The sequence below is a fragment of the Phragmites australis genome, chromosome 7, assembly GCF_958298935.1.
Source record: "Phragmites australis chromosome 7, lpPhrAust1.1, whole genome shotgun sequence".
NCBI classification, from domain to species: Eukaryota; Viridiplantae; Streptophyta; class Magnoliopsida; order Poales; family Poaceae; genus Phragmites; species Phragmites australis.
In genome coordinates, this window is record NC_084927.1 from 6,160,832 (window position 1) to 6,174,437 (window position 13,606).

The following is a 13,606-nucleotide window of genomic DNA, read 5'->3' on the forward strand; positions in this document are numbered from 1 at the left end:
CAAAGCATCACTGTGAACTAAGTTTTTCTTTTTCTTTGATACCGTTCAAAACACATATGTTAGTCACAATGATACGGTTGTCATTAATCACCGAAACTCTTACCACTTACCTAGGGACCTAGATGCTACAATCTCCCCCTTTTTGGTGATTGATGACAACACATACGAGAAGTAGAGATATGAAATTGAAGAGCACCCTACCATACTATGCAATTATCTGCATATATCAATTAAGGAAGAGAAAGTGTAGCGCTACAACGACCTGTCATGCTAGTATAAATAAGAATTATGCGCGCATGAAAATAAACACAATGTAATGACAAGCGAAACACATCCATATACAGAACCAAATAGCCTGTCATTACATCAAAAACCATAAGATCCAACAATCCGAACCTAACTACCCAAAAACCTAAGCTCCCCCTGAATCAAAAACTCACTAGACTCTCTAGCTATACTCTCTCTACCAACTCCCCCTATCACTAGACTCTCCCCCTTTGGCATCGAAGCACCAAAAAGAGAAAAACTAGGACACGACTAAGCATCCGGAGCTAGAGGAGACTGAGGACCCGACGCTGCCGAAGAAGGTGCCACGACGAACTGAGAGCCGTCGACCTCGAAGTCTGAGCTGGACGGACTGTGACCCATAGCTGCTGTCACCTCGTCAATCTGATGGTGCACTGACTGAAGAGTAGCATCTAGCTCATCAAGTGCAGGCTCAGCGACTGGAGGAGGCACGACTGGCTGCTGCTGCTCGGTAACTGTCGGCTGTGGAGTATCCTCGAAGTGCAGAGGACCAGTGGGCAGAGGTGAAGTCAATGACGATAACACTGGCCTCTGAGACATCCCGATAGGCTCTGAGAGAACTCCGGTGGCCAAAAGAGCTGAGAGTGGAAAGCTGGACTCCGGAGTACTGAGCAGACTAGTGCTGCTGCCAGGGAGGGGACTGGGGGCTGGAGCTGGTGCTGGAGCTAGTGCTGGCAACTGCTGCCCTGGCTGCTGGAGCAAGAATGAGAATAACCGAGTGTTGTTCTCCCTGTCGGCCAACAGAGCCTGCTGCTGCTGCTGAAGGGCGTCAAACATGGCCTGCTGCTGCTGCTGGAGAGACTGGATAATCAGTGTCTGCTGCTCCTGCTGGCGAACGGAATCAGCCTGATACTTCAACTGCCTCTCCTCCTGGGCTGCCTGCTGCTGTATGATCATCTGCTGCTGCTGCATCAACATCTGCTGCTGTTGCTGCATCATCTGCTGCTGCTGCTGCATCTGCTGCAAAAACTGAGAAAACTCTGAAGACTGTGCAGCAGGTGGTGGCACTGGGGGGGTCGTCTCAGGTGCTGAAGGAAGAGACATTGAAGGCTGTGCACCCTGAGTAGACCCACCTGCCTTGCGGTCGTGACGACGTGGGAGAGGTGGCAAGAACTCCTGGTCCTCGGAGTCTGAGTCACTGTCAGAGACTATGTCGAAGAACGCCTGTGGTAACTCAGCCTCGGCCTCTCCAAGGGCCTCATCCTCAGCAGCCACTCTCTCTCTCTCCTCAGGTGGGATCTGCTCCTGAGCGTGAGCCATCGCTCGCTAACCACGACGCCTGTCAGTAGGAGGAGCTGGAGCATACACCTTGAAGGATCGAGAAGACTCGTAAGCCTCAAAGAACTCTGGGGGTCTGGTGGTTTGAGCAAGCAAGAAGTATATGATATGAGCATATGGCTGCTGTCTGACCATCGTCATCCCATCGGCAGTCACATCCTCGATCTCACACAGAATGAAGTCCACAATATCAAACGGCTGGTGAGTGAAGATGGATAGGATCAGCCACTGCTGAAGACTGGTGATCGACTCTGCATTCCCGATCCTTGGTAGCAAGCTATGCCTCAGAGCATTATGAATGACTCGCACATCCGGTATCAGCATATCTAGCAGTCTCCAAGAACCGGGAGGGAACGGCGGCCTGAACAGAGGTCGGATCAGGTCATCCGTCGGGAGATCCCTCCAGTCAGACCACGGCGAGGGGCGCTGGCGCCTGGATAGACAATCTCGTGCAAACTCCTGTCAGACTCCTGCAGCCTCAAAGCCTCGAGAATATCGCTCCTGTACAGCCTCTGAAACTCACCCTGGAACATGAACTGCACAAAAGATCTGTCCTCTGCGATCCAAGCTGTAGCATAGAAGACTCTCACCCAATCCTCAGCATAGTGGTCTACATCTGTCAGCAAATCTGTAAGGCCTGGAATCGAGTCAAAGTGGCGCCTCACATCTGCTCCCCCTGCGGTTACCCCTATATACCTCCAGTTGAGCGTCTTGTGAACGCTCAAGCTGACCTTCAGCTTCTGATACAAAACATAGAAGCTCTCCTGCAGGAGGGTATGGAACCTCGGGTCTGCTCCCTCTTCTCTCTCCTTAGGAAACCACTCGTCAATAGGTACAAACCGCAGCTTCTTGACCTTTGGTGACTTGTAGGAGGTCAAGTCACGCAAACGTCTCTCTGCCCGTGGCTGAGGCTCCCCTGACTGCTGCTGCTGCTGCTCCTCCTCCTCGGGCTCCGGCTCCTGACGAGCCCTCTTCTGGCTGCCTGACTGGCCGGAAGGCGTCGAGCTCACCCCTCTAGCGGAACGGGAGCGGGTGGATCGACGCACAGGAGTAGCGGTGTCTCTGATCTCAAACCCCTGCCCCTGCTGCTGCCTATTGTAGGCATCCACTGCTGCATTTGCTCTCTCCCACTCCTTCTCAGTCGGAGTCCTCTTAGCCTTCTCAACAAACTTGCCCTTGCCCTTGTCAGTGCGCTCACGACCCATCTGAATAGATGAAAGATAATGACGAGATGAGCGAACGCATTGGGTTTATGAAATTTTCAAGAAAAGAACCCCAAACTTACCCTAAGCATGTAAAAGATGTGAAAATCAACAAACATGCTAGGATTAGGATTACGACACAAGGGAATTGATCAATTTGTAGAGTATTTGAGCCGAATTTGAGCAAATTGATCAAAAAGACAAGAATTTAAGGCAATATTGGATGAACTTGACGAATTTAGCAATTGAAGCTCAAAAATTATGAACATGTCCTCAATTTATGATAATTGAAAGTCAATTGTCACAAATTGCAAGAATTTGACTCGGATTTTCATGAATATGGATGAGATTTGCATGAATTTGCTTGGATTTGCAAGAATTTTACCAAATTTAGCACGAATTGATGAACATGTACTCAATTCATGACAATAAGTGGGAATAGAAGCCAATGATACAAAGTTTTCCTCAGATTGATCAAGATTTGAAAGAAATTTGAACAAATTTAAACAAATTTGCATTGAATTGATCTAGGGTTTTGCACATTTGTGAAATTTCGATTGAAATTTGTGTTCACCACTGCTAAATGGATGTAGAGGCCGGCGGTGAGGGAGAAGCTCGTTGGAGAAGACAGCCGGCGATGCTGGAGCACGGCGGCGCGGAGAGGAAGTCGGCGACGACGCTAGGGCGACGGGCTGCGGTGGAGAGAGGGGGGGCAGCGCGGCGACGTACTGGGGTTGGTGATCGGCGACGAGAGGTGGTGTGGTGCTCAGGGCGGCGTGGGAGCTCAGTGTGACGGCGAGTCGGCGAGTACGAGCGGCGGTGAGGGAGAAAACAGAGGACAGGCGGCAGTCGGCCGATGGAACGCTCATATGACAGGCGGGGTCCGCTCAAATTTGTGAACGCCGGAAGATCCGCTGATTTAGGAACTAAACGCCGGAAAGACACCGGATCAAGAATTCCCGAGAGCATCCAACCCAAGTCGTGAACGCCGGATAGTCCGGTGACGAGGGCACTGAACACCGGATAAACACCGGAACAAACTTTCCAGAGAGCACTTCATACTGCCCAAAAACATCTTCTGCACGCCGGAAGTTCCTCTGAGGCATGTACTGAACGCCGGACCTTCCGGTGCATATCCTTTTGAGCTCGTTTTCATTAAACTGGCCGGAAGGTCCGGTGATAACTTCGAGCAGACGTCGAATCATTCGGTAAAAAAAAAACTGAGTTGAACTAAAATCTCTCATTGCGTCCAAATTTCAAATAACCATTCAACAAAAACACATATTTGGACCAGTTTGAGTGAAATCTTTACCCTCTCAAACACTCATTTGCAAATATATGCCAAAAGGCTTTACCATATATAATTTTTCGAAATAGGCAACTAAGGACCAAAAAAGAGGGAGAAAATTCTAAAGGAAATGTTTGAGTCACATTACCTATGAACTTAAAGATTAAGGCTTTAAATTCGTTAGGTCATGACTCAATAGGCATTAAGCACTTATATCAATTTAAGCACACTTATAGAGTTGTATGTTCACATTAAGAATGAACAACAAACTCAAAGAGTGATATTCTCCTTTGTGATCTCTCTACCGCCAATGCTTATGCAATGCAAGATATATGCATGAAAGTAAACATGAGTGCATATTATATGACATGTGAATGCGAGGCATAAAATTAATCTATCTTGTCATATTACTTCCCTTCTCAAGCTTCTTCATGGTGAACCCAACAACATGCCTTGAGAAAAACTAGAGAACCACCATCTCAAGCAAAACCCGCGTTCACCACTATCTTGAGAAGGTTAGACAAGCTCCTATTATGAATGCATCTACATGACAAGGCATCACATGATATTAGAAGCATCGATCACATTTAGTTCATTTCGCAATCTACTAAAAGTGGCTTCATCTAGAGGTTTAGTGAAGATATCCGCCAATTGATCTTCCGATCGAACACTACTAAGAGAGATATCATTATTAGCCACATGGTCTCTTAGGAAGTGATGACGGATATCAATGTGCTTTGTGCGAGAGTGTTGAACGGGATTGTTAGCAATTTTTACGGCACTCTCATTATCACAAAGGAGTGGAACCTTCTCTAGACGAACACCAAAGTCTAACAAGGTTTGCTTCATATAGAGGATTTGAGCACAACATGCTCCGGCGGCAATATATTCCGCTTCCGCTGTGGACAAGGCTACCGAGTTTTGCTTCTTAGAACTCCAAGAGACTAGGGATCGCCCTAGCAAGTGGCACCCACCCGAAGTACTCTTACGATCCACACGGCATCCGGCAAAGTCCGAATCCGAGTATCCCAGGAGTAAGAAACTAGCGCCTTTCGGGTACCATAAGCCTATGCTAGGTGTATGCTTTAGGTATCTAAGTATTCTTTTTACCGCGCTAAGATGTGATTCCTTAGGATTAGCTTGAAAGCGAGCGCACATGCATACACTAAACATAATATCGGGCCTAGATGCGGTAAGATAAAGGAGTGACCCAATCATAGAACGATAGAGTTTTTGGTCAATCGATTTACCCGTTTCATCCAAGTCGAGATGTCCATTTGTAGGCATAGGGGTTTTGATTGGCTTGCAATCATCTATCTTAAACTTCTTGAGGATGTCCCTCGTGTACTTCTCTTGATAGATGAATGTCCCTTTCTTCAATTGCTTGATTTGAAATCCAAGGAAGTAGTTTAGCTCGCTAATCATCGATATCTCAAACTCCCTAGACATCTTGTCACCAAATTCCTTGCAAAACTCTTTGTTAGTTGAACTAAATATTATATCATCAACATAAATTTGACACAAGAAAAGCTCATTGTTGATGATCTTTGTGAACAATGTGGTGTCCACCCTCCCGATCTTGAATCCTTGGTTGATGAGGAAGTCACGTAGGCGTTCATACCAAGCTCGTGGGGCTTGCTTGAGTCCATAAAGCGCCTTGACCAACCTATAAACATGATTAGGATATCTAGGATCTTCGAAACCGGGGGGGTTATTCAACATAAACGAGTTCATTAATAAAGCCATTTAAGAATGCACATTTCACATCCATTTGATAAAGCTTAATGTTATGATGTGAAGCAAATGCAAGAAGGATATGGATGGCTTCAAGCCTTGCCACGGGAGCGAATGTTTCGCCAAAATCCAAACCTTCAACTTGTGCAAAACCTTGTGCGACAAGTCTTGCCTTGTTGCGTACCACCACACCATGTTCATCTTGCTTGTTGCGGAAGACCCACTTGGTTCCAATCACATTTTTGTCTTGAGACCTCTCTTCAAGTATCCATACCTCATTGCGAGTGAAGTTGTTAAATTCTTCTTGCATTGCCAACACCCAATCCGGATCCTTGAGAGCCTCATCTACATGTGTGGGTTCCGAACAAGAGACAAACGAGTAATGTTCACAAAATGAAGCACACTGACGAGAGCGAGTTTGTACTCCCCTAGATGGACTCCCAATGATCAAGTCAATCGGGTGATCCTTGAAAATGTGTGTATACTTCACTTGTGGTTGTTGAGGTGTATCTTGTGGTGGTCCAACATCTTGAGCTTGAGTTTGAGCTTCCTCTTGAGAGATATAGACGTCATGTGAAGGAAGTGGTTGATCATCCTTGTCTTCATTTTCATCAACTTGGGGTGCTATGGAGGTGTGCGGAATTGAAGTAGAGGGTACATCTTCAACATCCTCCTTAGGCTTGATATCCCCAATTGCCATATTCTTCATTGCATCTCTCAAGGGTTCATCACATACATCATCACAAGAAATACCTTCTCCTTGGGAGCCATTAGATTCATCAAACTCCACATCACAAGTTTCTTCAACAAAACCGGTGGCATTGTTGAATACTCGATATGCTTTGGAGTTCGATGCATAGCCAACAAGAAAACCAACATCACAACGTTTTTCAAACTTCCCTAGGCGTTCCTTTTTCTTGTAGATGAAGCACTTACACCCGAACACCCGGAAGTAGGAGACATTGGGTTTTCTCCCAATGAGAAGCTCGTATGGCGTCTTCTTCAATAGTCGGTGGAGGTACACTCAGTTAGATGCATGACACGCCGTATTGATTGCTTCCGCCCAAAACTTTTCCGGCGTACCATACTCATCCAACATTGCTCTTGCAAGCATGATCAAGGTCTTGTTCTTCCTCTCCACCACGCCATTTTGTTGAGGAGTGTAGGTGGATGAAAACTCATGCTTGATGCCTCTATCATCGCAAAAATCTTCAATTTGAGTGTTCTTGAACTCCGTGCCATTGTCACTCTAGATCTTCACAAGTGTGGACTCAAACTCATTTTGAGCCCTCTTTGCGAACTTCTTGAAGATCCCAACGGTCTTGCCCTTGTCATCTAGAAAGAAAGTCCAAGTGTATCTTGTATAATCATCAACAATGACAAGACAATATAGATTACCACCAAGACTTTTGTAGGTAGTTGGTCCGAAGAGGTCCATGTGTAGAAGTTCTAAAGGTCTTGATGTAGACATCATGGACTTGTATGGATGAGAACTTGCAACTTGTTTTCCCGCTTGGCAAGCACTACACAACTTGTCCTTCTCGAAAACCACGTCCTTCAAACCAACCACCATTCCATTCTTGAATAGCTTCTTGAGTTGGCTCATCCCAATGTGTGCAAGTCGACGATGCCAAAGACAACCCATAGATGTCTTGGTGAAGAGGCACGTAGTCAAGCTAGCTTCATTAGAGGAAAAATCTACAAGATAGATATGCCCATGTCTAAAACCTTTAAAGATTAGATCATTATGCTTCTTGCTAGTTATGACAACATCAACATCACTAAATAAGCATGTGAAGCCTAGATCACATAGTTGAGCTACGGAAAGCAAATTGAAGCTAAGCGACTCTACTAAAAGAACATTAGAAATAGAGAGATCATTTGAGATAGCCACCTTACCCAAACCTACCACATTTGCCTTAGAGTTATCACCAAAGGTGACTTTATCATGATCACCCACTTCATCTTCTAGAGAGGTGAACATCGTTACATTGCCGGTCATATGTTGTGTACATCCGCTATCAAGCACCTAATATTTTCCACCGGCTTTGTAGTTCACCTACACACATGGGATCAAGCTTTTTGTTTAGTTACCCAACCAAGTTTGGTACCTTTCATGTGAGACACAAGAGATTTAGGCACCCAAAGTTGCCTAGGAAGCTTGCCCTTAGCTTGAGTTCCAATGAATTTTGCTATGATTTTACCACTTTTAAGCTTATGCAATAGAAAATGATGATCATTAAACGTGGACTTGTATTTAGAAGGCAAAATAGGGAGGGGTTTAGTAGGAATTGGACACTCCCTCGTGTGGTGTCCGGTGACTTGACAATGTTGGCAATATGAACCAACTTCCTTGATAAAACAATTCTTGATCTCCGGTGTCTTCATGACCCTTTTTACCGGGTTAGGGAAGCATCCAAGTCCTCTCTTGTTGTAGTATAAAACATTCTTCATGAGAATTTCCTTGTGCTTGTACTCCCCCTTAGTCAACCGGGCCACACAAGACTTGAGACATGCAACCTCACTCTCAAGCTCTTGCTCCCTTGCATGGTTAGTCTTAGAGGATGATGTAACATCACATGAACAAGAGCATGGTATATCAAGAAGGTCATCACAAGAGGTAGATGCATTGACCTTAACAACATCAATATCAACCAATTCATTCAAGCTACGATCAATGGCATCATAAGCATACTCAAGTTCTTGGTGTTTGTATATCAAGCTATTATGCTCAAGTTTTAGCTTGTAGTTACTAGCCTCAAGAGACTTGATAGATGCAACTACTTCATCATGTTTCTTAAGCACATTATTGTATTTAGCAAGCATCTCATCATGACTAGAACTAAGCATAGAATTAGTATTTTCAAGAGACTTGATTTTAGCCTTTTGCCTTTTGATAATAGTAGCATAGTCATTCATTAGCTTAGATAGATCATTAGGAGAAAGACCATCATCATCACTACTATCATCTTCCTCACTACTCACCTTGTTGTTACCTTTTGCCATGAAGCACATAGGTGGTGGAGGTAGAGGTGGATCATCATTGACGATGGCGAGGCCCGCAAAGTTGTTGTCTTCATCATCACTTGAATCATCACTTGAGCTTTCACCGGAGACCCATTCACCAACAATGTAGGCCTTGCGTTCTCCACCCCTCTTGTTGAAGAGCTTCTTCTTCCTCTTGTCTTGATCCTTCTTCTTGTGCTTGTCCTCATCCTCAATTGCATCAAACTTCTTGGATTTGTTCTTGTTTCTCTTGTCGGGATGAGGGCAATCATATGATATGTGGCCAAGATTACCACAATTGTAACACTTTTTCTTGTCTCCGTCACCGAACTTGTCAAATTTCTTTGAGCGAAATTTGTTCTTCTTGGGATCATAGTTGTAGCCCTTCTTTTGAAACTTAGAGATCATCCTTGTGGTTCTTCTCATGAGAAGAGCAAGCTCGGTGTTGGAGTCATCATCATCATCTTCATTATTATCATCATCTTCATCGCTTTCACTTGATGATGAAAGCTTCATCTTCTTCTTCTTGTTGTCAACCATCTTTGCTTTGAGAGCAAGGTTTTTCTTGGATGAAGACTCATGATCTCCAAACAAGAACATCTCATGAGCACATATCTTTCCCACGGCATCGGTGATGGTCATGTCATTGATGTCCCTTTCATGAAGAAGAGAGATGACAATGTTGTATTGTGGCATGGGAAGCACCATCAAGATCCTACGAATAATGTCTCCATCGGACAATTGGGTGAGTTCAAGGGAATTGATTTCTTCCACAAGCATGTTCATACGAGAATACATGGCATTGCATAATTCATTTGGAAACATCTTGAATTGATTAAGAGCATTCATAAGCACATGATATCTTTCCTCACGAATTCTCCTAGAACCCTCATGAATTTCACAAAGAGCGGTCCAAATGTCATGAGCGAATTCTTTGCTTCTAACTCTAGAGAAAACTTCTTCACTAATTCCCTCAAATATAGCATTCTTTGCCTTAGCATTCCACCTAACTTCTTGTTCGGTAGAAGGTTGATCAAACCCAACAGAGGTGGCTTGCCAACACTCGGGGGGAAATAGCCTCAAGATAGCTCGCCATGCGAACTTTCCAATAGGCAAAGTTCTTTCCCTTGAACCTTGGCACGCTACTTCCGCTCCCTGGGGCCATTTCTCTAGGATTTTAAGCCTATCAAAAGCACGAGGCTCTGATACCAATTGAAAGGATCGAATGGCCCAAGAGGTGGGGGTGAATTGGGCGCTAATTAAAACTTCTACCGCTTTCTAAAACAAATAACAACCTTAGCCTATATAAAAGTAAATGCAACTACGTGATTTAAACTAGGACAAGGCAACTAAACAAACAAGATAACTAAGATAGAGAATGGTAAAGAAAGACTTGCAAGAACAAAGATACTCAAAGTAAATTGTGGGAATGTAAATAGTTGGAGAAGAGAACACAAATTTTTTTCCGAGGTTTCGAGAAGTTGGCACTTTCCCCTAGTCCTCGTTGGAGCATCCACCAAGGATGTAGCTCCCCCTTGAGTCACCAAGACTCAAGTGCTCCCTCTTGATTGGCCCTTCTCCATCTCCGGATTGGCGGGCATCAAACCAAGTACATCATCTCTTCCCGGGGCTCCCACAAGTCCTCCAAGAGCTCACCGAGAACACCTCCGATCACCAAGACCGTCTAGGTGTTGCCAACCACCAAGAGTAACAAGCTTCAAGCTTCACTTGACAAAGACCAAACCTAGACAACAGCTAGATGCACACTTATTACTCTTCAAGCACTAAAGATGTCCTTAATCTTCAACTAAGAACTTGGAATTAACACAAGTGCTCTCTCTTGCTTCTAAATGACACACCAAGTGTATGAGCTGCTACAGGGTCGCAAGAGCTCCATATGAGACCAAATGAGTAGGTATTTATAGGCTAAGGATCAAGAATTAGCCGTTGCCTAACAACCTAGAATTTTTCTTAACGCCGGAAGGTCCGGTGTGAATAACTCTCTCCACGCCGGAATATCCGGTGCTAATACCCCTGACAAAATAGCCGTTAACTGTTCCATTAGCCGTTAAAGCTTCGGTGTTTCATCCGGACTAACACCGGATCATCTGGCGTATTGAAATCGGCCAGATGATCGTTTGCAACCTTTCTGTATAAAATCATCCGGCGAATACTCTTCAGTACGCCAGACCATTCGGCGTGTAGAATCAAGCCGAGACTGCACTGCAAAGATTGCTCCGGCGATCTCACCACTCGAACGCCGGACCATCCGGCGTGGACTTCAACAATTTTTCAACTCAGAACTCTTAGGAAATTGCTCCGGTGCTGACAACAATTTTGGCGCCGGACCATCCTGGATAAGCTAGAGAATTTTGCTGACCTCGACCAAAATAAACTCCGATGAGTACACTCTTCATACAGAGGATCATCCGGTGTGTTGAATTTTTGCTGAATTCATCCAATTCAAACAATCTTGAGTTCTAACTTCTTGGACACTCAACCAAAAGCTTGTATGAGGTACCTAGCTCTAGAAATTCACAAGTGTGCATCAACTATGTCTAGACTCACCTAGGTCAAGCTACAACTCTTAACCCCCCTTTATAGTACGGTCAAAAGACTAAAAAGAAATAGAACCTATACTACTCTAAGTGTCCTTCATCTCCTTGTGACACTTAGAACTAGAAGATCCTTAATCTTCATGCACATGTCCTTTGATCGTCCATATAAGCGCTTAAAGGGCCAAGAGTATCAAAGCATCACTGTGAACTAAGTTTTTCTTTTTCTTTGATACCGTTCAAAACACATATGTTAGTCACAATGATACGGTTGTCATTAATCACCGAAACTCTTACCACTTACCTAGGGGCCTAGATGCTACAATAGTTAAACAAAGAGTGAAGCATAAGCATTAAAAATATACGATGTAGCCCCCGACTCTCAGATTGATGTGATAATCAAGACAGAGAGTGAAGCATAAGCATCGAAAATGCATGATGTAGCGACTCTCTGCTCGATGACTGGGTCAAGTGGAAAGTAGAGCATAAGCATCAACTCATTATTCTTGACCACGTACTCGAGAGCGCCAGCCTCCGAGACTATGGCGGTAACTATACTATGGTCATCGAGTGAACTCGAACAACCAGTTAGGTAAGCATTAAAATCCACTCCTGCTCATGCTCGTTTTCACCGCAACCTTTGATTTGACGTGTAATAGTGACGTCGCATCCCTCTTTACAGAGATCAGACAGATCATAATTGCTCGCTGGCGCCTCTACTTCTGTCAGACGCGCTACACGGCCGAGGCGGCCTCGTTATCATGCTCGGTATTACCAGATCTTGACAGCTCCGTTTACACAGTGCGACCTGTTCCTGTGGCTATAAACCGAGGGAACCTGAGGCTGTTTGCTTTTCACACCGACTCCTTCCTTCCTCTCTACGCATCGCTCAGAAACACTCGTAGAGCATCTCTCAGAAACACTTGTAGAGCTTGAAACCATGGCCTCCACTCCACTATCGTTCCCCGAGCAGAGAGCGAAGAAGCAGGATTTCACTCCCCCGGGCCTCTTGCCATGGTCCCTCCTAGGGTCATCATCGTTTCCTCCGATGACGAGGAATTGAGTGAGAGACCTGAGAAAGAAGAGAACATGATGCCCGCCGAAGATCGTCGTTGTTCCCTCACTCGGCGCCTTCGGCGCTTCATCAACACCTACGCCACAAGGCAGACAGCCCGAGTGTCTGCTCCAGAGGGGAACGAAGATGGCAGTGATCTTGACAAGATCATCGACCAGGCCGCCGATGAGGTCTTTGGTGATGAAGCCTTTGAGTCCCCGACGGTGAAGAGAGCGCGGTCGTCTTCCCCGTCGACAACTTCCAGATCGCCTCCGCTCCCCGCAGAGGGTCTATCAGCGCCACCGGCATCGGTCAGCAGCTCTAGCACGGGCTGGGTCTTCGCATCAACCACTCCCCATGGCCCTTACGCTGGCAGGCGTCCGGTCCCCTGGGCGATCAGTTGCCACCCCAAGGAGGAGCAGCAAAGGTTCCTCAACTCATTCGAGGGTAAATAGGGATCCACATGCTTCCGACCTCTTAGAGGTGGTGAATCTTCACTGCTTGCAAGAGCTAGGTGGATCCTTTCTGTCAACTTTGCACTAGCCATGCAGGTTGGAAAGAAAATAAAAAGTAGGTAATCAAGTAGCTAGTCGAATCGAATGTAATGGACTTACCTGTATTTTACCTTTTCTACGAATGAAACTGTTGGAGTTAGTCGATGTTCCATGAGTGTTCGAGTATCTCACTATTTGGAGTAGATAGTTGTACTGATCCAGGTCGAGTAACTTCGACTACTATGTAGAGACGTTCCCACTTGGGTGATAACTTATGGCGTCGGGCTTTTTTCTGCACCTTTCATAGAATAAGGTCTCCAACAATGAGTTTTCTGGGCTGAATTTCCTGACTATGGTATCTATGCAACGCTTGTTGATACTTTGCTACTCGGATGGATGCTCAATCAAGGTACTTCTCGAGTAAATTGATGTCATCCGCTTTTAACTGCTCTAGCCCTTCTTCCAAGTAACTTTTCACTCGAGGTGATCCGAACAGCAACTCAGTCGGGAGCATTGTCTCTGCTTTGTAAACTAAGAAGAATGGAGTATCACCAGTGGCCTTGTTAGTTGAGGTACGAATGGCCCATAGTACCAAGGGAAGCTCTTTCACCCAGCATTTGGAGTAAGCCTTTAGCCTTTCGAAAACCCGAGTTTTGATACCCTGCAAGACTATACCATTGGCGTGCTCA

At 45.3% G+C, this 13,606-nt stretch overlaps 1 protein-coding gene across 1 annotated transcript; it reads right to left on the reverse strand.

Annotated features, from left to right (window-relative positions):
* Positions 1-537: 537 nt before the first annotated feature.
* LOC133925368 (uncharacterized) lies at positions 538-1,224 on the reverse strand. Its single transcript, XM_062371317.1, has one exon. It carries the CDS (start codon positions 1,222-1,224, stop codon positions 538-540), a length of 687 nt encoding a protein of 228 aa, XP_062227301.1.
* Positions 1,225-13,606: the final 12,382 nt, after the last annotated feature.